Below are 25711 nucleotides of genomic sequence, written 5' to 3'. Positions count from 1 at the left end.
TATTTTGGGGAAAGCAAATGGTGCAGTATGTGTCTCATATACTGGCGGACTTGTCCTCAAGGGAAGGGATAAATGTGGGACTAGGAAAAGAAAGGATGAAAGAGTGCCGTAGTGGAGGGCTGGGGAATAATTTCGACCACCTGGGGATCCTTAACGTGCTGACATTGCACAGCACACAGGTGCCTTAGCGTTCCGCGTCCATCGAAACGCAGCCACCACAATCCCGGGGTTTCGCGTCAAACAACTTCCTAAATGAACGTTTTGCTTCAAACAGGGCTGAGTAAATCCAGGTTTTGGAATTTCACCGCTTGAATTTTTTCACACTGCTTCGACCGAAAGCGATTAACTGCGGCAGTCCAGGCTGCTGCGCGTTATGCATGGAAATTACACCAGGGAAGAATGTTCTCTTCTCAGCCATTACTGCATATGCTGACCGAAGACGACAGTCACCTAAACAAACCACATTCTAGTGAGTCATGCAGAGCTGTAGCTGCGTGCGAAGCAGTGGTTAACAGCCTGTTTTGATTGCTGCTACTCAACCCAAACAATTAACGAACACCAAAATTGTGCTCTCAACCGTGTTAGTTTGCAACTAAGGAACCGTATTCGCCTATTTACAAATAAAAAAATAAGGGACTACCATCAGTCGGATCCATTTAACGTTAGCTTGCGATGTGTTCGAGGTATAGTAACTCCGAAATAACCACTAAGCTTTTCTCCACTAGGAAGAGAAAAATTAAGATGAGTAGGCTTCTACGCACAGCAGACAGCATGACCAAGCGCTCCTTTGAGAGAATAGATTATGGGAACATTACACCGCCATCTGTTCAAATAAAGCCTGCCGCAAATCTAGTCGTATGTCAGTCCACTTCCTCTTGGCGGAGTAAAATTTTGAACAAGATTGGGCAGAAGACGCCGGTTGAAAAACCACTCCGAGGATGTTCACTGCTGCGCGCAAACGAGCTCGGGCGCGCCACTTCCGCCGTGGGCACCACAAGCAAAGCGATTGCAGTACAAAAAAATTCGATAAAGGAGTGAGACGTTGCTCGCGGCAGTTATTTGAGCACCCAGTTTTTTAATCTCCTATGCCATGATCCATTTCGACCGCAGCCAAAGCAGAAAACGCACGCACGGTCTACTGCGCTAAAGGGCGAGCGTTGGGAGCGTTTGCCAGCATCCCCCGGCCAAGGTGTCGCCACTGTCGGTGCCCGGGAGGAGCCGAGAGAAGGAGGGCCGGCATAGGAGGAGGAGGAGGGAGATGTCATCACATTTAGTTCGTTGAGGGTCGTTAAAGCTCGCTACTAACGCAAGCATTCTTTGTCGCTGATGAGTATAGCTGGAGGTCTTTCTGATCATATGGCTATTTTTGTCTTTTCTGGCATGAACTTCAACACCAAGCCAAGCAGTCGGTCACTGCTGCGCGGTGGCAAAGCCCATGCTTTGAGCTCGAGTGTTTAAGTTGAGTGGCGCAACAATGCTTGCTGGTCTGTGGGTCCCTGCTTGCAGTGGGGCGGCAAGCAGTGACCGGTGCAATGCGCCGGCCAAGTTTTCCCACATTGGTCGTCTGCTCTACTTCTGTCAAGAGTGTCATACCGCAGGACTGCTTCTTATCATCACTTCTGAAGCCGGCGAATCGCTCTGTTCTCCATGGCGTCGTGGGTATAGAAGTAGCTTCTCATTCCGGAGGTTCCTAGTTCGAATCCACGTTGTCGAATTTTTTAAAAAATTATTTTAGCCTTAAATAATTTCTCCCGTTTTGCTTACCCGCGAGCGCCTGGATTTATTTTTCGACCCATGCGTTTCTGACCCAGCAATGAGTGCCGCTCAGTACTGGACTGCACTCAGTCTAGGTTCATAATCATGATTGTTAAGGAGTTTGTTTTACTATAGTGTGATTTATTTGATTTAAAAATGACGCGTCCCGCCCCATGGATTTCGCATAGCAAGAAATGACGAGTGAGAACGAGAAAGGACCAAGTTGGCGGGAGGTCTCTCACGTTGTCTCGCTAGTGACATTGGCGTTTGCGGACCATCGGTCAACTGTCGTCTTGTGGGAGACCTGGCGCCAACGCCGACACTTGGCCGACTGTTTTAGTCGGTGCAGTGTGACATAGAACCAGACATCACGACATGGTTTTGGCAGACTGAATCGGCAGGCTGTTGGCCTAGTGTGACAGGTCCTTGACCGACAGGTCGTGTTGCGAGGTGCTTGTTCATCTGGCCTTGCGCGGGTTGAACGTCTTGTGCAGCTCAGTCAGACCCAAGACATGGCGCGATTGTCGTGCCAGCTTTTGACAGGCACAGCTCTGGCCCCTTGGTGTTTCACAGGCTTCTCGGCTCTTGAGTTGCCAGTTTCCCATCCAAGCTTCCATTGTTGCAAGGCCCTGCAACTAATCCTCTGCAGGAAGGCACCATACCTTTTTGACTGCTCTGCCACTCAGTGCAGCTGGTGACATAGAATCTTGCCGTTACCAGCGACAGAACGGCTGCAGTAGGTGTTCAATTGGCATAGCAGTTGTGGCTGCCTTTAGTGCACTCCCGTGCTCTGCACTGCAGCCTGCCTTGCAGATTTCCGCGTGCAGGCGGGGCTCGACTGCAGCTTGGTTGCCCCTTTTTCCTGCACACCACCATAATCCAAATCCTCAAATTATTTGTATATTTCTCATTTATTCATTCTATCCGCCTCACACGCAGTTTATTAATGGGAGTGCATCATCAAAACATGGCACAGAAACAAAAACATCAAATCCTAGCACTGGTACACTGGTACAGAGTTATGAAATATCCCATGATGCAGCTAATCTATAAACTTGCTACATAATTAAGATGTGACAAAGAAGTTTGGTCTTGAGTTCCATTCCTAATGGTTCTTAATAGGGAGGCTGTTCTGATTGCAGGCATGCTCTGTTCGATGTTTAACAGGATGTGCATCCAGTTTCAAAATGCCTGCACAGGCTGAAAGAGCACTACAACTCATTCTGCCTCTGAACATTTTAAAGCGGCACTGGCGACCAGTGCATCCAATTCTTGCTCTTAGTGGAAATCGCTTGTTTGGCTTTTTGCAACTTTGTTCTTTTTTTTTTTCAACACTTACTGCTCTAAACGTTTCAGTTCAAAAATTCAAATGTTTTTTTCTTGGGTTCGGTTCAGACTTGCGTTATTAATAATGAAAAGTGCTCATTGATCACCAGTAAATGGCTGGTGGTGTGGACTAGGTTTGGCATTTAAAAAAAAAATCTCCTCAGTTCACACATCTTCTCCGATGGCCCTACTGGTGTTTCATTTTGTGTTTTCTTGCTTGCAAAACCTGTTTTCAGTCAAAGCAGCCTCTGTCATTAGAACCAGGTAATAGTTTGCCTGCAATTGCGGTCGTGACACTGAGGTAGTGACTAGTTTTAATGCCAACAGCACTGTGAACATGCAAACCAGTAAGTGTGGTGTTGCCAAGCTGAGTTATAATTTTGTTCTATTATCTGAGTTGTGAAGGCCCCAGCGGTAATGCTGAGTGTTCTGCATGTTGCCGTGGCATTTTATTTTCTCAAGTTTTGTTCCTTAGTGTTAGTATAGGTGCGTGGTATCTCAAACTTTGCTTATCAGTGTGAGGCTCATGCGCCCACGTCAACACAGTTTGCATACTGTCGCAGCCATCAAAGTATACCTTTGCAGTGCTCGAGAGGGCTGTCAATGGTACATGCTTCGTAACTGAAGTTCTGCATCCTGTTTAGATACATTGATGTGAAGAGGCAATGGTTAAGACTTGACTACTTCCCAGTATGCGTTCCACAATGTTTACCACATTATCGCATGTAGCACTGCACCAAGTGGCCAAAACCCGTACCATTATTTACATGCTTTGCTTTGTAACCATAGTGTCAGCGGTTGATCAAAGGGTTCATTAGTTTTGATTGTTTTTAAGTCCATTTGTCTATCCTTCGCTGTTACCTCAAGAGCTTTTCCATTTCTTCTCTTGTGCAGCGCAAAGTGCGACACAAGCAGAATCGCAGAAGACCCCGCCACACACAGAAACCACGACTATCCAGTCGACCACCCATGAACCTGTGACCAGTCCCAAGACCACAGAGAGCCCAAGCACCACACACGAGTCTCCTACTACGACCACCCCTCATTCGAGCACCACGGTGCCGCCATCACCACCACCAGCGCCCAAGAAGGAGGCCTCAGTGAACAGCTACAATGTGACCGATCCGGCCAACCACACCTGCATTCTGGTAAAGGCAGCCCTGCAGCTCAAGGTTAACTACTTGACTACGGACAACCAGGTGAGAGACCCCTCCTTCCTGCCATTGATGCTTGCAGTTACCCTGCTTGGGGACATTAAATCAGGGTTTGTGCCTTCCTAGCCATTGCAGTAGGAAGGAGCCTTCCCCTTTAGTAGGACCAGTCATGATTTGGCTTGGCAGCTTTGGAGTTTAGCTGCTGAGCTCAAGACTGTGCAATAAGGTACCAGCTGCAGTGGCCACATTTAAAGGAAACAGTGGAAAAGAACGCCCATGTGCTATGCAATGCCAGTGCACGTTATAGAATCCCAGGTGGCCGAAATTAATTCAGATGCCCCCTGGCACTGTTGCTCACTTTGGCCATGTGCAGCTTTGGGATGTTAACCTATATGTGGCGCACTGCACCTCCTTAGTGGGATCAGGCCTGCACTCCAGCACGTTGATGTCTGCTTGCCCTCCCCTGTAGTATGGTGTGATGAGAATGCAGGCTACTAGCCTTCCTTTCGTGAACAGGCGTAGTGGGAGCAGGCAGAGGGTGGTGTGGATTTTTGCGTCATGAGTAGTTTCACTGTGGTGGGACAGTGGCTAGAGCATGTAGTGTCCGGCCTTCCAGTGCTGTGCCAACTTGTGCATGGCCTCGATCGAAGACCTGATCTGACTTCAGTGCCATCGCAAGTTTGATTGAAAAATTTAGTGCCACACATCCAAACCATATGCGGGCACCACTCCATAGCTCATTACTATTCTGACAGAAATGGCATTTTTGAGATCACAGCTTTGCTTTCATCGCATGTTAGTTCTAAAGTTAGTGATCTCATTGATGATCAAGCTTGTTTCCGGTTTGGTAGCTGCATTCCTCCTGGGAAATGGCACATTAATTTCGCATTGTTGTGACCTCACACAAGGGGGTTCCATTGAACAGTCAAGCATGCATGTTCCCTTAGTGCTTTAGTGCGCCAGCACTTATAATGGCCGTTCCCTGCATTTTGCCATCGTGTGTTTGTCTGAGGGTGGTTTTGTAGCATAACTCGGTGGGCAGGTGAGCAGCCTGCCCACAGTGTCAGGTGGCAGCTCAATTAATCTTGAGAGGCTGCTCGGGAAGGGAAATGTGAATCACAACCCAAGCAACCAGAGTCCCACCGAAGACAGTACCTGCCATAGAAGGGCAGTGGTGCATCGTTTAACCACTGCACCACTATGCCAGAACTGGTAGGAAGACTCCCAGGGATCCATGAATGTAGGTGACCTACATATATGGACATTACCCCATTATCGCTATCCAAACAGCTGCTTTCCGTGAACACTGCATCTGAACACTGGTACCGAAGTGAAACCAAACTGCGCACCTACCGTAAAAGCCCGAATATAATACGAGGTGAGGTTTTAGAGACGCGAAATAGAGAAAAAGCTATACCCGCGTATAAGAGTGACGAAAGCTCGGAGAAGACATTTATTCAAATCACATCCCGCACTTCACTTCAATCACTTTAATCTTCAGCAGCGTTTTCTGTGGGCATTTCTTTGTCCGACAAATCATCCCAAATGTACTCATCTTCCGTGTCATCAAGGGTGTTCGAAATGCCGCACTTCTTAAAAGAACAACTCGCAAGATCTTCTGGGATGGCCGCCCTCACGTCCACGATCCATTTGCACAGCGTGGCTGGCGAAGCCCGCTTCAGCCGCCCGATTGGCATCACTGCAGGCTCACCTGAGTACATCCACTCTGCATAGCACTGCTTGACTGCGTCCTGGAAGGGTTTGTTTACACAAACATCAAGGGGATGTAGTTGCAACGTCTTTGCGCAAGAAAATGCCGCCTTGTCAAATGTGATAGCAACACATCATTATCAGCAGCAGCCTGACTAGGCCCACTGCAGGGCAAAAGCCTCTCCCATGTTCCTACAATTAACCCTGTCCTTTGCCAGCTGCGGCCACCCTATCCCCGCAAACTTCTTAATCTCATCTGCCCACCTAACTTTCTGCCGCCCCCTGCTACGCTTGCCTTCTCTAGGAATCCACTCAGTGACCCTTAAGGACCAGCGGTTATCTTGCCTTCACATTACATGCCATGTCCAAGCCCATTTCTTCCTTTTGATTTCGACTAGGATGTCATTATCCCGCATTTGTTCCCTCACCCACTCTGCCCGCTTCCGGTCTTTTAACGTTGCATCTATAATTTCCATGGCTCGTTGCATTGTTTTTAACTTACCTGAACCCTTTTCGTTAGCCTTCGTCTTATCTGCTCCGTAAGGGAGTACCGGTAAGATACAGCAGTTTCATCCTTACTCTTGAGGGATGCTTGTAAAATGCCATTCATGATCTGAAAGAACCCGGTAAATGCACTCCACCCCATTCTTATTCTTCTAGTTGCACACAGTGCTGAGATAACTCCTCAATGGGCTGCTTGTGCTATCTCTTGGTCAATGTGTTTAGATTTGAGCTGATGCAGGCAGTCAGGAGACGAATAAAGCAAGTGGTTGAATGAAGAATTTTCAGCACTAGCATAACCTCTGTGTGCATTCGCTGAATGTTTTTGTGCCATCTGCCAGCTTTGTATCCACAGCCAGGGCATGCTGGCAGCTGTCGAAACCAGAAGGCCTGAATGTCGTCGATGGCGGAAAGGTCTTGTGACCAGTTATGGTGGCACCAGTTCTCTCTCGCTGTGAAGTCTTTATTCAGTTGATGCAATTGCCATGGCTTATCACTAAGGATTGAACTTTTCCATTTTTATTTTTCAGAAATTTGGCACTTTTTTTTTCTGTGAATAATAATTGCAACATGAAATCATTGACTTTGATAACGTAATGTGGTAATTATTTGTGGCAAAGTCTCTCAGCATCTGTCTCAGCATTTTTGCCAGCATAAACAATTACTTTGCCAGTAATTAACATCATTTACCAGTAATTTTGCACAAGGAGGTGTGCTTGTTGTCATTTAAAAAGAAAGTGACGGAAGTTTAATCAGATAGCCGACAGATAAGAACGCAAGTAAGTTTACCTTTAAGAATTAGGTTTTCAAGTTTTCATTTGGTTGTCATGCTGGGTTGTGCGAGAGGCCGTGGCATCACGTGGTCAGTGTTGATGGTAGCGATCGAACTGCTGCTATATATCGTTGTGGTAGACTGAACATGATAGTGTTCATAACAACCATGCGCAGTTTTGTCTGTGTCATGCCTGCAGTTGATAAACCTATTTCACTAACTGCTCTAAGCAGGTGTTGATGGTGAACAGATGGTGCTTAGCTAGCAGGCAGCGAGAATGTGGTGCTCTGTGCTGTGCTGTGAAGGTGGTGTTCGGTGGCGATGTTGCTGTGAAAGTGCAGAGGCAGCCACAGGGCTTTCTCAGTAGCGTAGTTGTCATAGTCTTCTCCTTTTTGTAGCCAGGTCTGCACCTTGCCCAGGCTAGGGTTCACATATTATTGGCCAACCTCATAGTTTGGAAAGTGAGATCTTGAAGAAAGTCAAACTGCTCAATCCTATATGCAGTCAGATGGAGAGTAGACTTCTGGCATGTGCTCAATCTGTTAGTCCTCGCAACATATAATCAAAGCAAGCAGTTTCACTCATTCCTCATTCCCATGTTGCTGTGCTGCATGTCCTTCTGGGAGTCCTGCTTGTATTCACATGTATAAATTGATTTTGTATAAATTGATTTTATTCATTGCTTCTGTTCACCCCCCTCCCAAGCTTACTTTCCTAGAGGGCAATTTCTGATTCTATATTTTAATCCTGTTTCATTCACAGCCTGGCTGTTCAGAAGTTAACTCAACAGCCCCTTTAATCAAGCAAGGAGTTTGTTACAAAAATGACTTGGATACTTGCTGTGGCGCCTCGGTGGTCTTGGCATTCAGCTGCCGCCCTCGAAGACGTGGGATTGAAACCCAGCCGCATGAAGATGATGTGGAGACATCAGTGTGCTGTGATATCGATGCATGTTGAGGAGCTTTAGGTGGTTGAAACTAATCTGAAGCCCTCCATTATGGCATTCCTCATAGCTCACGTGCAGTCGGTACATTTCGTTCACGTAAGAGGTGATTTAAGAACTCAAATTACAGCATAACCATCAAGCCAGATGACCATTGGCATGCAAGATTGCAAATTATGGTCTCTACTTCTACAACCTTTGCAGTGTATTTTTGTGGTATATTGCCCCTCTTTTAGTCCCTTGGTTAACATATTATTGGTCAGCACCTCATTCTGCAGCCAATTGTTTGAAGGGCGGCCATGAATGGGGGGTGTGCTTTACTGTGCCTGTCCTCAGGTGAAAGAAGCCCTTCTGCCCCTGGACAACGAGACAGTGGTGGACCATGTCCACAGCAGCTGCAGTTCCCTGGGTGGAGAGCAGACCCTGGCCCTCAAGTTTAACCGCAACGACAGCCTGATGCTGAGCTTTGCGAAGAATGGCACAGTCTACCTACACGATGTCACCGTCGCATTCACGGTTGACCCAGTCAACTTCCCCAATGCTTCCAAGCCTTGTGAGTTGGAGTGTTCAGTGCTCACCGCTGCTGGCTATCAGTATTGAGAGATCCTAGTAATGAGGAAAAGAAAGCTCTAGAAAGCACTGTTATTTCTGTTAGATCAGGAGAGTAGAAATGCATGCATGAAATTGTGTAGAGATTTAGCAAAGACCACCAAGCTTAATCATGGGTACATAACACCACTTCACCAGGCAGATGGTGACCCCTGCAAATATCATGGAAAGCCCACTACCAAACTCTGTTTTGAGACAGTCTGATATGATAGTCTGGTCTTACACCTGGATGTTCGTAGTAAGTGGACTATGCGTAATGAAGGAACGACGTTTGGCTGTCATGGTTTTCGTAAGTGGGCTCCATTGTATGTTGTTCTATTGGTTCCTGATTGGTATTAACAGAAACTTCAAACAGTTTGTTTACAGCTGTCCCTCAGTGCCTTCTGTAATATGCAGTATTTTATTTTATGGTCAGTTGTTTTAGGGGACCAGACACACTGTAACAAAATATTTGGGAAACTGTAGAGACCTGTGCATGAGCCTGCCCCAATCTTTTGCAGTGAAACCAAAGCAGCATTGGGCTGGAGGAGCGTGATGTAGTCATTGATTGTACAGTTGACCAAAAAATCGGACCCCTGATTTTTCCGACATGCTTGATTATTGAGACTTCGCGTCACCGTGACACAGCCCATGGAGCCAATTTTTGAGCTCCTGAAATTTTGGGCGCACCACAACTGACTGCTCAGATTTTTTTTGGACCTCGTTCGCACTTGCCGCCAATACCCAAGCCACCATATAATGTGTGCAGTGATACCTTGTGCATTCAAACTGCAAGGCAGATTGAAAACTTGATCAAACAAAACGAAATTAAAGCTAAAAGGGAGGCTCTTGAATGGCAGCGCTTGGGGTCTCCACGAGCAGGCAAATTGTGCTCGAGTGTTTCGAATTCGTATTGTTCTTGGATGTCCTCCGCCACACAGGCTTGAACAGTAGTCGCAGTTCGCTGAACTCATCTATGCAGTCTTTCGTCCCAAATAAAAGTGTAGTTGAACCTCTCTACGACGACACTGATAGGGCGCGCGAAAAATTTTGTTGCAGCGAAAACAGGCCAAAAATACTGTCAGGTTGGAAAACATAGTCCCAAAACATCATTTTTTTTCCAAAGAAGTCACTCAGCTTCTTCTGCGTCTCATTTTTTGCCACGAGTGGCGACTTTCGCACTCGGTGAGCAGTTGCATCGCGACGTCGTCATCGTGAGCACCAATAAATCTGCGCAGCAGATCAAATGCTTCCTTCGCATTTAGTGCAGATGGTGGTGCTAGATTCTCTGCGTCACTGTCATCACCTGATGATGCGTCGCTGTGGCGAACGCTCTCAATTATGGCTTCATCACTCAGCTCCTCGGAAGAAAGGAACTTCCGCTTCCGACACAGTCGCCATGCTCGTGTCGATTGCAGCGCACAAGCAAGAATGAAAAAAACTAGGGCAAACACGCTGCTGCTGTTGCCAGGCTGCTGCGTCCTTTGGCAACGGATTGGTTGCGGCTTTGGCTTGGAAGAAAACTTCATGTTGCACCTGGGCCTTGTCGCAAGGCAGCTAGCCCGATTGTCATCACCACCAAGCAATGGCGGTCTCCATGTGCGTTTGAATGAGTGGATCAATCGCTTCCAGCGAAAGTCTAATGAAACAAAGCAGCGTGGACATATGGAAGTACACAGATGGGCAGCGATATGCTTGTTTTATTGTAAGATAGATTTTTACCCAGCTTCGCATTGCAAAAATTTCGTTGAAGTGGAAACACGCCCCAAAAGTGGTTCTTTGTGGTGAGAAATGTGTTGCATTACTTTCTATGGCGAGCTGACAGGGAATTGAAATATATTGTTGAAGTAGCGTTCGTTGTAGCAGGGTTCGGCTGTAGTAGCGACGCGAGAACCAGTCGAAGGAGCGCATCAGCATCCTTTATTGTTGCATTTTGTCAGGTACTGGGGAGGAGCTTCTCTTCGTGATTGAGAAGTCTAAACAACCCAGTTGTTTAAGCCACTGGCATCACATTCCCATCACGTACGGAGGAAACCAGAATGGAAGGCCGACATCCAGTATTTTCAACTCCTGGGTGCTAGAATTTGATCACGAAATGAAAGCCACACCAACGTCGCATTGCTCAACGCCACGAGTTTTTTTCCCTCCAAATGCCACATCCCACCTTCAACCAATATACCAAGGGATTGTGCACTTTTTCAAGTTGCAGTACAGAACTAGGGTGGTAGATTGTCTGTTGTTCGACATGCAGCAATACTGTACAACAGTAATTGACGTGAAGTTTGCTGTTCAGGTGATTTCAGCAGTCTGGAGTGGCCTGAGAAGTGAAGTTGCGAAAAAAAATATTTCATAAAAGCAGGCTTTAAAGGGACTATGCAATAAATTGAGGTTACATAAGGCAGACGAGAAAGATTGGCATTCGATCACTCATCACCTCGGTGCAAGAATATTTAGGCTAGCATCAATAGCAACCAAGATATAGAAGATTAAAACTTGGGCTCCTCCTCTCCCCCTCAACTCCTACACGCGGGGCACCAAAAAAAAAATAAAGGAAACTGGTCTGGGACTGGGCCCCGCCTATGAACACTTCATCCGCTGATGTTTGGTTTGTAATTTCCGGTTGTTGCACCCAGCACCCCAGCAGCAGCATCGGCAGCATCTCCGCAGTCTCTCTTTGCCTTTCTGGATAGCGGCGCGCGTCGGATTCTTTTGCTTGTCGTCTCTTGTTGCGGACGAAACACACGGCGGGTGGCTCCACAACTCCCAACAGAAGGAGGCAGCAGAGGTTAATTGACACCATATGCGTGAAGGCAATGACCTGGCTCACGCTTGCCCGAGGGGCTCGCGCGGCGGCACGAGCAGACGACTAGTGACGTATATTTTCACAATTTTAGTTGCAAAATCCGCCACGAGAACCCCAATCAGCCCGCGAATTTTGAGTTTTTTAAAAATCGTAATAAATTGCCGGCTTAGTTTCGAAGGCTCTTACTTGGTGTAAATGCTCCTTAGCATCATTTCTAAGCATTGAAACATTTACAAGCGACTTTTAATTCATTGCATGATCCCTTGAAATGTGGTGATATCTCGGAAGAGAGGCCCTATATGTGGATCATGTGGAAAACTTCCTTGAAGGTGAAGCTTGGGCGGCCATCCAAGGGACTGCAGAGGTACCAGAATCTTGAGTTCATATCTGCAGATGTGGACCTCGTGTGCTCTGAAGAGCTTACAGACCATGCAATCCTCGCACAAGTACAGTGGAACCCCGTTCATACGTTTTTCACCAGACCGCGAAAAAAAAACGTAACAGCCGGGAAAACGCAACAGTGAGGAAAGGTCCGAAAATTAATGAAAACAGTGCAGCTTTGCCTTGAAACAATTTATTTCGACATCAAGTGAGCTTAGGCCTTAAAAAAAATCGAGAATCGTCGATTGCCGTTTTTTCCGCTCGTTGGAAAACACCACTCGTTTCTCGATGGCCTGGAAAGCCGCATTGCTCTCAGCGTCGCTTTGAGGTGCGACGTACCTGCGGAGGAGGTCCAGAGCCGCGACGGCTTCTCCAAAGCTCGGGTCCGCCAACTCCCCGGAATCATGCGGCTCATGCTCCTCGTCATCACAGTCTGAGGCTTCACTCGCGACCGAGTCTGCAACGATCTCGGCGATACTCTGACACTCGGACGTCACGACAGGAGCATCCACGGCGACGTAGTCGTCATACTTGACTCCCGTGGCACCCAGCGCATTCAAAGCTTCACACAGCTCTTGATCATGAGAGGCTGCTTCCGTCTCTTCAGCTTCCGTGGCAGTTTCCTCTCCGCCGTCCATGTGAAAGCAACACAACGCGAAGCAGTGCTGTGCAGTTGGCGCGCTCACTGCAGTCCACGCTGAAGCGACGTAGTGCATAGCATCCAGTATTGAAACGATCGTAGGCTGCTGTCCGTGATCAATACGCGCCAGACAGCGCTTTACGATGGACTTCCTGTACGAGTGCTTTAAGTTCTTTATGACGCCGGCATCCAACGGCTGCAAGTGGCTTGTAGTGTTTGCAGGAAAAAAACAAGCTTAACGTTCCGAAGAAACGACGGGTCTCTCGGGTGGGCAGCACAATTGTCCAGAAAAAGGACAACACTCCTGCACTGGGAGCCCATCTTGTTGTCGAAGTAACGAAGAAATTCTTCGAACAAAGAACCCGTCATCCATGCACGACTGTTGCTTCTGTAGTGACATGACAGCAGGTGAATGTTCTTTAAGCACTGTGGGTTTCCGTATTTTCCGATTACCCATGGCTTCAGCTTGTCCGAGCCATCCATGTTGCAGCAAAGGAGCACCGTCAATCGTTCTTTGCTGCATTTGCCTCCGTGGCATGCTTCGCCCTTCAGGCTTAATGACTTGGATGGCTGCACCCGAAAGAAAAAACCCGTTTCGTCGGCATTGTAAATGTCACAACGCTCATACCCCTCAATTATGGCAGATAGTGTGGCCTTCCAATCATCGACTGTTTACACTTGCTGCTTCCCCGGATACCGTCTTATACGCAATGCTGTGCCTCTTCCGGAAACGGTTGATCCAGCCATTTGACGTTGCAAAGTCACTGATGCCCAGTCGGTCGGCTATTTCCATCGCCTTCTCACGCAAAATGCTGCCATCGAAGTTAACACCGGCAGCGCGAGCTTGTTTAAACCAAGTAAGAAGCGACTTGTCGAGGTTTCCATACTTGACGCCACGAGCCTGCTTAGCTTTCGGGCCGAAGAGCGCGGCATTCCCTTGTATCTCGGCACGCTTCGAGATGATGCTGTTAAGCGACGAGGGTGGCAGACCAAGATCCTTGGCGATGTGGACTCTTTTCCGCTCTGGCTGCCTGTCGACCGCGTTGAGAACATCCAGCTTTTCCTCGAGGGAAAGCGCCTTGCGCTTGCGCGACGCCATCAAAGGACGACAAATCGCTCGCGGTGCTAGCGAGGCCCGACGAGGCATAGTCAGCGTAGGTGTTGACGGGAGGACACGGACGACTTGGATGGGTTGAACCGCACAAACAAGACTGGATTAGCGAGGCCTGACGAGGCGTAGGTAGCATAGCTGTTGACGGAAGGACACGGACGACTCGGATGGGTTGAACCGCACAAACAAGAAAGACTGGATTGCTGCGGGCCCGCGGGTTTTACTCGCTTCGGCTGACGAGGCAGTGGCCATCTAGTGGCAATCTCTCCAACTCGCGTGCAGCTTTTTATGGCCTCCGAGATTACCCATGTGCGTGCAAGGGGGTGATCTCGGAGGCCATGGTCTTGTAGCCAATTCCGTAGCCAAGCCTGGCCAAGACTCGTCAAAATGGCGGTTGGCGCGCGTTGCCCGGCCAGGTTCGGGGTGCCAGGTTGCGACGTATCATGCGGGAACGTTTTCACAGCTACAACGTAACAGCGGGGTACCCAATACATTACTACTATAAAGGACTTCTTTAAGCTATTGTGAACAATTTCCTGTTAATGTGTTCAAACACGCTTATATGCTGATGTGCAATAAACTGATCTGGTCAGACTCTTAAGTGTTTTTAGAACTTTTGGTTGCAGGAGACATTTTTCTCGGGTCTTGTGAGTGTCTTGTAAAGAGGTTACACTCTGCTGACCTCGGCATATTGGCAACAAGTTAGTGACGCTTTTCGTTAAAATTAGATATTTTGGACTTTCAGATTTTTCGAATTTTTCGCTGTCTCTGTAGTCAACTGCATTGGTATAATGTCCCATGATGAGTAAAGCTCAGGCCTGGGTGTTGAAGGGTTTATTCAGCCTTGCCAGTACAAAAACCACATGGGTGGTTGTGTTGCATAAAGGTCTCATCTGAAGGTGGGATTGGTGTGTGTAGCACAAAGCGTGGAATTAAAGTGCCACATGGACCACAATTGGCATGCTGGTGATTGTGACTGTTTCAGAAATTGCGTTGTGATCTTTGGTAATGAGGCTAATGCGAGAGCATGATTCATTTCCATGAGCGCTGACTCTCCGCTATGTCTCCCTCTCAGATTTCTTAAGACACTCTTTGGTTCTTTCTCTTCCCATCTGACACATGCTCTAAGCCAGCACGCACCTTCTATTCCTCCTCCCTTTCGTAATCTTCTCTTTCTATGCTCTTTGGTTCTCAGACGTGCACCCTTTCATTGGCTGCTTCCAGAGAGCGCATGCCCTTGCTGTCCCTCCCACTTTACATCTTCACTCTTTTCATTCTTTCGCTTTTCTCCTTTCCATGAATCACTACCACACCACGATTTCTTGCCATGGGCCCTCTAATGCTCTGGCAGTAAAAACTAAATGCAGATAGGTGGTTCTGCGTTGTGAGAGAGAATGTAAGAAGCCTTTACCCAGTAGAAACTGGAGAAGCATTCTTTGCATGAAACCAATGAATACTGTGTATCCTATAAACTCTTGCAAGGGCTGCACCCTGTTTTCCTCAAGGAAATATATTTTAAGAAATCAGTGATAAAGGTGTGCCCAAACTTTCCTAGACCACGCGGGAATATTCTTTGAAATGCACACGGCGTGGTCTCCGCGATCAGCTCTGGCTGCGAGCAATGCTGTGTGTGTTTGTGGAAGCCGCGCACACACAGGAGCTTCCAGGTGCTGCCCACGGATGGCGCCCAAGGTCGCGGCCCATCGTAAACTTTTCTCTCCGCTGCGAGCTCCCACTATCCATATCAGTGTCACCAGCTGCAGGTTTTTTTGTGGCTGATAAATGCACGGCTTTCTCAATGGGCACGGGAGTTGTGGTAGCATGTTAGTTCACCATAGCTGTGACTTTCGTGTGCTGCCGCCGAGTGTTGCAGTTTTAGCACGAGGGGCAAGCACCTTATATCTACACGGCTGGAAGTTTGCTCTCAAACACGGCAAGCGTGCAGCAGACAGGAAATTCAACATGGCCGAGAAGTGAGTCAGACGATGGTGCAACCAGAAGGTTGCACACAAGCTGCAAAAAGCACTCTTTCCGATGCAAGCCGTGCAAGTTTCCCGAACTGGAAGAGCTGCTCTGCTACGTGATGGAAGTGCGGAACAACGGCTACGTGTTGGCAGCGGTCATGCTGTGAGACTTCTTGTGGAATGGGCGTGCACCAGAGCACAGCACCACCTCAGTCGGAAGACTCCGCAAGTGACAATTGAACATAGAATAAATGACACTCATTTTCTGATTGGTGTTTACTTCAGAAAATTTTTTTTCGCACCTTGCGTGTATGGGCCGCACCCCTAAAATTGGCCCTCAAATGTGGAAAAAAAATTCCGGCCCTTACACGCGCTTATACAAACCATCCGTAGTGTTTTAGGAGTAGTGTTTTTATGGCTGAAGAGCATCACAGCACTACTTGATGTTGCACAAAGAGGTAGAAATAGTCATGGCTATTATGTGCCGCATTTTTCTTACCCATATTGGACTTTCCTGTCCGGCCATGCAGCAACTGCAGGATGGTACACTTTCTGTCCTGTGTGTGATCGCATGCCCACTCACTCCTATTCCCGCCAATTCCTTTCAGACGAGGTGGTGACCGTGCGGAACGACACTTTCATGCTGTACAGCGTGCCTGATGACCGGTCATACCACTGTGGCGTGGACCAACCTGTCTATCTAGGGGCTAATGTTACCCTGGACGTGATGAATGTCCAGCTGCAGGCCTTCATCAATGGCACGGACAAGCCGGGCCAGTTTGGTGCTGGTCAGTGCAGCCTCCCTTCTCGTTACCTCTTGTCTGTGGTCCCAACTGTGATGACTGCTCCGTGAAAATGTGTGTCTGTTATTTGCGCCCTCTCTGTCGCCATTGAGGCCAGCTGGCGAACAGTATGCCAGCTTGACCTACTCTTAGCAGTTCGTGCAATTGGCTTCTTGGTTGGAAGTGTCCTGTGATGAATTCACCACTTGCGCTCCCTACCACCTGTGAAGAGCGTGGCTTCTCATTTGTGCTGTTAAATTTATTTCCTTGCGAGCCTTGCAAGGAGAGCAGCCTACAGTGAGTGAATTGTGTAGTTTCCTGCAGACAGGCTTGTAGAACGGCCTAGCATTGCTTTGCCAGGGACGTTTGTATCTGGGTACGGAGCCACAATTTGTTGGCCATGGTCCGGCATTCATAGAGCAGCTGTATACAGCATATATGGATATTCCAGTTAATGCCTTCTGTTGACTCTTACATTTGCATTGACTGCTTTAAAATCTTAATCAAAATCGAGGATGCAGAGCACTGTGGATAAAGAGCCTCTGAAAGGGTTTCGTTAAGCGCACGACCCTTTATTATATATTATACGGCAGCGTAGCTCACATGAAGTAGCAAACTCTTTGTTCTGTTAAAAATGTAGAACTGTGTACCACAAGTATGCACACATATGGATGTTCAGAGAAACCATGCAGCAGAATGCAGTTCAGCGGAAATGGAAATCGTTTACTCCTGCCTCGCGGAGGAAAGGATACAGACAGGATACTGGCAAGCTATCTCGGGAGACGAAAGATCCGATTAAGAAACTCCAAAGCATGAGGGAGTCTAACCCTACAGACAGGATAGAACTAGCAGAGCTATCGAAGTTAATAAACAAGCAGAAGGTAGCAGACATAAGGAAGTTAGTTCAATATGAAGAGAATTGAGCATGCTCTAAAGAACGTACGTAGCCTGAAAGCGGTGAAGAGGAAGCTAGGCTTAGGTTAAAAACGAGATGTATGCGCTAAGTGACAAGGAGGGCAATGTCATTAGCAATATGGATAAGATGGTTAAAGTAGCCGAAGAGTTATGCAAAAATCTATACAGTAGCCAATGTGATCAGAACGCTAATGAGAGAGACAGTACCGCACAGCAATGAGTCTCATCCCGCCAGTAATGAAAGAGGAAGTAATGAAATCCTTAAGAGCAATGCAAAGTGAAGAAGCAGCTGGTGAGGATTGAGTAACAGCAAATCTGTTGAAGGACTAAAGGGAAAAAGCTTGGAAGAACGCAAATATAATCTTAATTCATAAGAAAGTAGACGCCAAGGACTTGAAAAATTAGATTGATCAGCTTACTGTCCGTTGCATACAAGGTATTTATTAAGGTAATCGCTAATAGTCAGGACAACCTTAGAGTTTAATCAACCAAATGATCAGGCGTAAAGGATATTCCACAATAGATCATATTCACACTATCAATCAGATGATAGAGAAATGCGCAGAATATAACCACCCCCTATACATATATAGCCTTCATTGATTGTGAGAAAGCATTCGGCTCATTGGAAACCTCAGCAGTCATACAGGCATTGCGTGATCAGAGCCTTCTGTCAAAATACTAGAAGATATATATGCAACTGCACAGCTACCATAGTCCTCCGTAAAGTCAGCCATAAAATTCGAACAAGGAAGGGCGTCTGGCAAGGAGACACAATCCCGCCAATGCTATTTGCCGCCTGTTTACAGGAGGTATTTAGAGGCCTGAATTGGGGACAGTTGGGGATAATAGTTTATTTATTTCACGATACCCCTAAAGGCCCTCCTCACGAGGGTATCACATAGGGGGGGTAAAACTTCGAACATGAAGATACATGAAGGAACATCTAACATGAGGAACAGAACAAAAAAGAAAACAAGAAAAGCGTAATAACCGAGTCAGCAAGTATCAAAATGTGGTGGAACAACAAAATGCAAAATGATCATGATAAAAATAAAACAGTGCAATAAACAGAACGAAAATCAAAACTCACATTATGGTGAGCAGAACAGAACTTGAAGAAAACTACACACCGCTTTGATTTTTTAAAAGTTCATGAAATGATGTCGTATTCATTTCAGTTGCGATTGTGGAAGGCAGCCGGTCCCAGTCAATAATGGTTTTGGGTATGAATGATTTGGCAAAACTTGAAGTGTGACGTGTGATGGGTTTTATCTTGAAAGGATGGTCAGGGCGTGGAAACACTACTGATGGTGATTGAAAGAAACCATCTCGAAGCAATGGATGATAGTAAATTTTGTGGAAAAGAGTTAAGCGAGCCAGTTTGCAACGATGGGAAAGGTTAAGTCCAGCACGAGCTTTTAACGCCGTGACGCTAGTAAAATGTGAGTAGTCAGAATAAATGAAACGAGCAACACTGTTTTGCAGGGATTCTATTATATTTTATGTAGGCTTGATCTGGGTTCCATATGACTGCAGTGTACTCAATTTTAGGTCGAATTAATGTAATTAAGCATGTCGAAGGTTACGTTTTAAAAGGCCAAGAGAACGGTTAGCAGCTGCTAGAATCAAGTTATTATGATTGTTCCAGGTTAAGTCTGATTGAAGATAAACTCCTAGATACTTGTAAATGGAATTTGTCTCAACTGTTATGTGATGAAGAGAGTATGTGGTTGGGATGCGATAAGAATGTCTAGTAAAGGAGACGAGCTTTGTTTTAGAGGGATTTAGGGTCATAAGCCACAACTGGCACCAAGTGTTTATAGAATCGAGGTCAGTTTGTAAAGATTGTCGGTCAGTCATTTGTAATGGTTCGGTACACAACAGAGTCGTCAGCATGCAGTATTTGTGAAGAAATGCAATTTGGCAAGTCATTAATAATTTTTAGAAGAGCAGGGGACCTTGCACGCTCCCATGGGGTACACCAGATGTGACATGAGCCATTGTAAAGTTAGAACCATTAACAGAAGTGAACTGAACGCGAGATGAAAGGAAGTCTTGTTCATGCTAGTGCCTGAAGGTGAACATTAAGATGCGATAGCTTGAGAAGTACTCTATGGTGGGAACCCGATCAAATGCCTTCGAAAAATCCAAAAGCAGAGCATAGACTTTAATTCCGGCATCCAAAGAAGTAAAAAGTCTTTAGTAAGTCCGGCAAGCTGAGTGTCGCAAGAAAATCCTTTGCGAAAACCGTGCTGATATTTGAATATGATGCTATGCCCTTCAAGATAATGAATGATCTGAGTGTGTATGACGTGTTCAAGGAGCTTGAAGGAAGAGCAAGTCAGTGAAATGGGTCTATAGTTTAGAGGATCAGAGCGGATGCCCGATTTGAAAATAGGTATTACTTCGGCTACACGCGAGTTGTGAGGGATGGAGCCAGATGATAAAGACTGAGAAACAGCGCAGACAAGACTTGAAAAATACTGAGGTATGTTTTTTAATATTTTGTTGTTCAAACTAACCAGATATGCACCTGTGGTAATTTTAAGATTAGTTAACAAATAAAGAATGCCATTATCACTAATGACTATTGGGGGTGTAGAGTAACTATGAAATGAGTTAAGAACTGGAGAGGTGGGTGATGACTTGAGTGAAAACAGATGAGAAAGCGTTGCTAAAGAGCTGTACAGAATGCGCATCGTCCAGCTGGTCACCATTAGAACCTGTCAAGAAAGAATCAGGATGTGAATGAGGGTTAATTACGCTCCAAAACCTAAGGGGGTTATTATACAGCATTGTGGGCAAAACGTCGTATAAAACTGGCGACGGGTAGCTTTAAGAATTTTCTGGTAATTTTTATCACTTCGTATTTTTCCGACGTGTTTAATAGGTTGTTAGCAACTGCCTACCTATACAAATGTTTTTTCGTATTAGCTCTTCGCAGCCGCCCATTGAACCAGGGCGCACTTTTGCTGCACTTAATCTTGATAACCGGTATGTATTTTATAATGAGGTTAATTAGGGTAGTTCTAAACAGTATCCAGTTCTGTTCAATGGAACGGAATGAAGATTCAGCCAAGAACTTTTCAGAAAAAGAGGTTAATTCATGATTCATTTGGTCAAAATTAGCTCTGCTATAAAACCTGATTAGCTTGGTGGTAGTTTTTCTGTCGATAATTCTGCAATTGATGCACCCAGTAATAATTTCATGGTCAGAGAGACCATTAAGGTGAAATATTTTAGAACAAGCATCGGGATTATTGGTTAGAATCAAGTCGAGAATGTTTGCAGTGGTACCTGAGGATCGTGTGGACTTTGTAATGAGCTGTGTTAGATGAAAATCAAGACAAGTTTGTAGCAAAGCGTGCGCATCCTTGTCACTAGGAGAAAGTGTTTCCTAATTCATACCTGGGAAATTAGTCGCCAAACACAATTAGGACAGAATTTGGGAAGCGCATACACGCATCTGTCGGTAAGCGTCAAAATTCATCTGCAAAGCCATCATACAGGTCGGGTGGACGATACAACACACCAGCAATAATGTTTAAGTAGAAGTAACAATTGGTATAGAAATCAGCTCTTGCTTAATCGCAATAAGCACACCACCTCCTCTTCTGTTCTTTCTGTCGCACCAAAAAAATTTAAAACACTATTTGCATGAAAGGGTGTCATCATCTGAGATATAATCGGTTAGCCACGTTTTAGTTAATGCTATTAGCGAGGTTTCGGAGGAGTCCATTAGGGAGTAGGGGGCATCACTTCTCGCTGTAACGCTTCTGATGTTACTATATAGGAAGAAAATGTTATCTAAGCACTTCGGTCCCGGCAAGATTGGCGGAGCAAGGTCTGAAGCAGCATGATGGTTTGAATGTTGTCCATCGGCATAAGGCTCAGATGCGCAGCCCGATTGCCAGCAGTGCCCCAGAGATAAGCGTCGTTTACATGAAGTTTATTACAGACGAATCCGGTCCCCCTCCTTCTTTAGCGCCTTAGAAAACTGCCACAGTTTACAGCGCTTATCACGAACAGCCTCAGAGTAGTCGCGTGATATGCTAAGATTGGTGTTCTTTAGTTTGTAGCCAAGAGTAATGACTGATTCGACTTCTTTCTCGTTATAAAATTTGGCAATAATGAGACGTTTCTTGTCAGTCAAAAGGCGGCCAAGGCGGTGAGCTCTGGCAACAGAAGTGACAGTAATGCCAAGTTTCTCTGAACAAAATTCTCTTGCATACCGCTCAGTCTTCCCAAGGATCAGAATCATCGATGCCAAAATACACGTTTGACTGCCTTGAATGATTTTCCAGATCATCAGCTTCGTCCTTTTTATTTTTTTTAGAGATATCAGCATTTGACACAGGTTGACTGGAAGGAAGAGTTTCAATTTTGCATTCCAGTTCAGTAACTCTTTTAGTTAAATGTTCCAGGTTGTTCCTAAGGGTGACGTGGAGGTTCAAGACTTGATTTATGGAAGGAGAAGTCCTAATGGAGAATACCTAAGTAATCTGCGATTCTCTGATGACATTGCCTTGCTGAGTCACTCAGGAGGTGGACTGCAAATCGTGATCAATGAGTTAGGCAGGCAGAGCAGAACAGTAGCTCTAAAAATTAACAAGCAGGAAACGAAAGTAATGTTCAACAGTCCCGCAAGGGAACAGCAGTTCACAATTGGAAGCGAGGTGCTGGAAGTGGTAAAGGAATGCTTAGGGCAGGTAGTGACAGCTGATCCGGATCATGAGAGGGAGATAACTAGAAGGATACGAATGTGGTGGAGCGCATATGGCAGGTTCTCTCGGATCATGATTAGCAGGTTACCAATACCCCTCACGAGAATAGTTTACAACAGCTGTATATTATCAGTACTCTCCTACGGGGCAGAAACGTGGAGGCCGGCTAACGAAAAGGGTTCAGCTTAAGTTGCGGACAACGCAGCAAGGTATAGAAAGAAAAATGATAGGTGCAATGTTAAGAGGCCGGAAGTGGGCAGAGTAGGTGAGGGAATAAACGCGGCTTAATGACATCCTAGTCGAAATCGAGAGAAAGAAATGGGCTTGGGCAGGGCATGTAATACGAAGTCAAGATAACCGCTGGTCCTTAAGGGTAACAGAGTGGATTCCAAGAGAAGGCAAGCGTAACAGGTGGCGGCAGAAGGTTAGGTGGGCGGATGAGATTAAGAAGTTCGCAGGCATAGGGTGGACGCAGCTGGCAAAGGACAGGTTTAACTGGAGAGACATGGGAGAGGCTTTTGCCTTGCAGTGGGTGCAGTCAGGCTGACGATGATGGGGATATTCCGGTCGCAATGTGAAGATTTTCTGGAAAAAAAAATTGTACTTGTTTTTGACTGTTTCAGCAGCATTGATCTTTACTTTCACATATAAAAAAGTCAGACAAAAATTATCAAGGATATAGTTTTAAATGCCCTCAGTTAAGGCTACGAGAGGTCCAGATCAGACCCATTTTAGTGCCAGATGCATAGGATCGTGGCGGCCTATGCCACCGGACTTGTGCAAGCTGGTAGGCCGATGCTTTTTCTCCCCAAGGCCGGCTTGGCTGCTTCACACTCCCAGGCAGTAATATTTTCATTGCCAAAACCAAGCGTTTTCTTCGGACCTTCAAAGGGGCAGGCACCAAATTTTTGGATGAATATTTATTTCTTTTGAAGTGATGCACTGGGCAGTGGTATAATGTATCACGACATGGAATTCACGTACGGCAGCCGAATAATTTTTAATTGGTTTTTCTCGTGTCGTTTCGGCTTCAAAATCTGAACAGTTGCTGTGACATGCAAGACTTGTTCAGGTCTCATGAGGCATGCAAGAGACATAGAATCGCTGCTTGTTTATTTTTCGTTTGAATTATTGAGCAGGCTTGCGTAAGTGCGAACTGAAATACAGAAACAAACAACCGTACTGGAGTTTTCATATGGCTCGCGTATCCTGAACATGTCTTTTACGTCTCAACTGTCGTTTGGCTGTTACAACCAAAATCAAAACAGCACGGGAGAAATAAATTGTATTAAATTACCACTTATTGACACAATCCACATGGCTTTCTGTTTTTTAATATGCTGTGCATCATTCCAAAGAGAACAGCTAAAGTTTAGTGTCTGTACGCCTCCAAGTCATGTGGTGCATTTTCGGCCACAGCATTGGCTGCTAGAACGCGAAGCAGCAGTAACTCTCCTGGTGTTTCTGGTATACACGGGTCACTGCGTGGAATTCACCTCCACCAGCTGAATAATTTATAACTATAACTGGACTGTAATGGCCTTCCCACCGAAGTTGCCACAGTCGTCGACCCACTGACACTAAAATGGCTTGTCCAAAACCTTTGACTTCTACAACTGTTTGCCATTAAACTCTCACTCTCTCATGTAATTTCCTAGCATGAGACCTTTGAAGAAACAGATGTGCAGCTTTTATTGCTCCACTATACTGATCAGTCCTGTTCTGTGCTCTCTCCCATTCAGCTGTGGAGTGCTCAGCGGGCGACATCAGCAACATTGTGCCCATCGCAGTTGGCGCAGCCTTGGCAGCCCTCGTGATCATCGTACTCATTGCCTACCTCATTGGCCGCAGCAAGAGCCGGCAGAAGGGATACCAGTCCGTCTAGGAACAACTGCTTGGATCCAGTGTCCCTCTTCCACTCTTCGTTCTTTTTTCCCTGTTGTTTCCTTTTAAATGACTTCCTACCGCACACCTTCCTTTTTCCCCCTTGGTGGCAAGTCTCCCCTATTAGCAATTATGCCCAGCTGTTGCGCCAAATGCTACGGTATGGCATTATCCTGGCCCAACTGGTCACTGGTCAGTCTCCCCTCCGTCTGTAACAATACTAGCGTGCTCATTTCCTCCAGTTCTTTTCCGTGCCTGGAATACTTTCCTCACTAATCTGGGCACGTCTACTCTGCCCAACTGTCTCTGAAGCACGTAACTGATGCTTTGAGGTTTCATAGGTTATCAGCTGCCTCTTTTCTGATATTTCAAATAGTTGCAAGCGGCTGACCAGTTTAATGCATACATGGCTCCCTGCCTCTGCCCATTCGTTGTTTGTTGCTTCGTATTCCTTGTTCCCAGGTTTTTCTAGTGACCTTTCTTGCACCCTCCCTCCTTCCCTGCCATTTGCCCTGGGCAAGCAGAGTGAGATGTGAGAGAGTGAGTGGGGTGCATCATGTCCTATAGAAATGGTGTTTCGTTTTTCTTCCCTGCCTCAGTGCGCTGTTATATCCTACCAAAGCACACACCTCCCCCCCTCCCCTCCCCAACTTTGAAGTTTTGACCTGCACCAGTGCGAAAGCCAGTCCCTCCATTGGCACTGCTCACACAAGTGTTGATGACGTTGCAGGCAAGGTCTCCTGAGGAGTGCCTGACACACCTGTAGCTAGCCATTAGCTCATGGTGTAGCAATTTCTCACACTCTCGGTCCTTAAGAGGCTACATGAGGTGTGTTTGTGTGTATATGCAGTTAAGAGTTACATTTGAATTGCAGCAAGTCAGGACTGAGGCCACGAATTGTGGGAAATTTCTTTTCCTCTGGGACCGAAGGAAGTGTACATATACTTAGGGGAAGGGGCCACGAGGCATCGGTTCCTACATGTGTTTAGCGCTTCAGTTTTTCTCTTCGTGGCTGTTGTTCAGTTTCTCACTTCACTAGGTTTTAAACTGGAGGGGGTGGGGATGAAGAAAAAATGCTCGTGCCTAGTGTCTGGAGGGTGTAATACTATATGCCATCAATTAGGTTGCCTTGTGATGCGATGCAGTGGTCCCTTTCTCCAGCTGAAGTACTTTTTGGGTGTTTGAGCGTTTTTACTGAGAGTTAATAAAGAGTACTTTCTAGACTTCGTCTTTAAGTTTCTTCTGTGGAAAATGGTTTCTACAGTGTGGTGTCCTTTGCACCTCAATTGCAAGCATGCAAACCCCTGCACATTTGATGTGTAAGCAATATTGGAGGTATGTTCTTTGGCCCTTTTGAGGATGCCCAGTTAGAGTCAGAGTTGGCCACAGAGCCAGTTAGAGCCACAGGGTGGCTCTGTGGCTTTAGCATTTGGTTGCTGATCCCAAGGTCATGGGTTCGATTCTGGCCGTGGCAGCCATTTTTCAGTGGAGACTAAATATAAAGATGCCTGTGGTGTGCAATGTCTGCACATGTTCAAGATACCCAGGTGTTCTAAATCCTCAGCCCTCCATTTCGGTGTCCTTAATAGCCAGAGTCGCTCCTGGTCGTTCAGTTAAACCCCACCTATAATTAAACCCAAAATGCTTACAGGACTAGGAATGCCAAGTGCAGCAACAATTTAGGTGTTTGATGCTAACGAGCGATTACCGTTTCCTGTGCCACAAAATCATGTCTAATGAGACTGCTAAAGCACC

General features: G+C 46.3%; 1 protein-coding gene across 1 annotated transcript in view; it reads left to right on the top strand.

The window, feature by feature from the left end:
• Lamp1 (lysosome-associated membrane glycoprotein 1) overlaps positions 1-25179 on the top strand; it is a 45341-nt gene extending 20162 nt beyond the window's left edge. The window contains exons 2-5 of the mRNA XM_077657421.1: positions 3976-4280; positions 8498-8714; positions 16257-16436; positions 23815-25179. Coding sequence (XP_077513547.1) covers positions 3976-4280; positions 8498-8714; positions 16257-16436; positions 23815-23957 — 845 coding nt within the window. The 3' untranslated portion in view covers positions 23958-25179. The remainder of the gene's footprint in view (positions 1-3975; positions 4281-8497; positions 8715-16256; positions 16437-23814) is intronic.
• The last annotated feature ends 532 nt before the right edge of the window (positions 25180-25711 follow it).

Source organism: Amblyomma americanum, chromosome 3, assembly GCF_052857255.1.
Source record: "Amblyomma americanum isolate KBUSLIRL-KWMA chromosome 3, ASM5285725v1, whole genome shotgun sequence".
In the NCBI taxonomy this organism is placed as follows: domain Eukaryota; kingdom Metazoa; phylum Arthropoda; class Arachnida; order Ixodida; family Ixodidae; genus Amblyomma; species Amblyomma americanum.
Note: the sequence above shows the minus strand (reverse complement) of the source record. Positions and strands in the feature narration are given on the sequence as shown.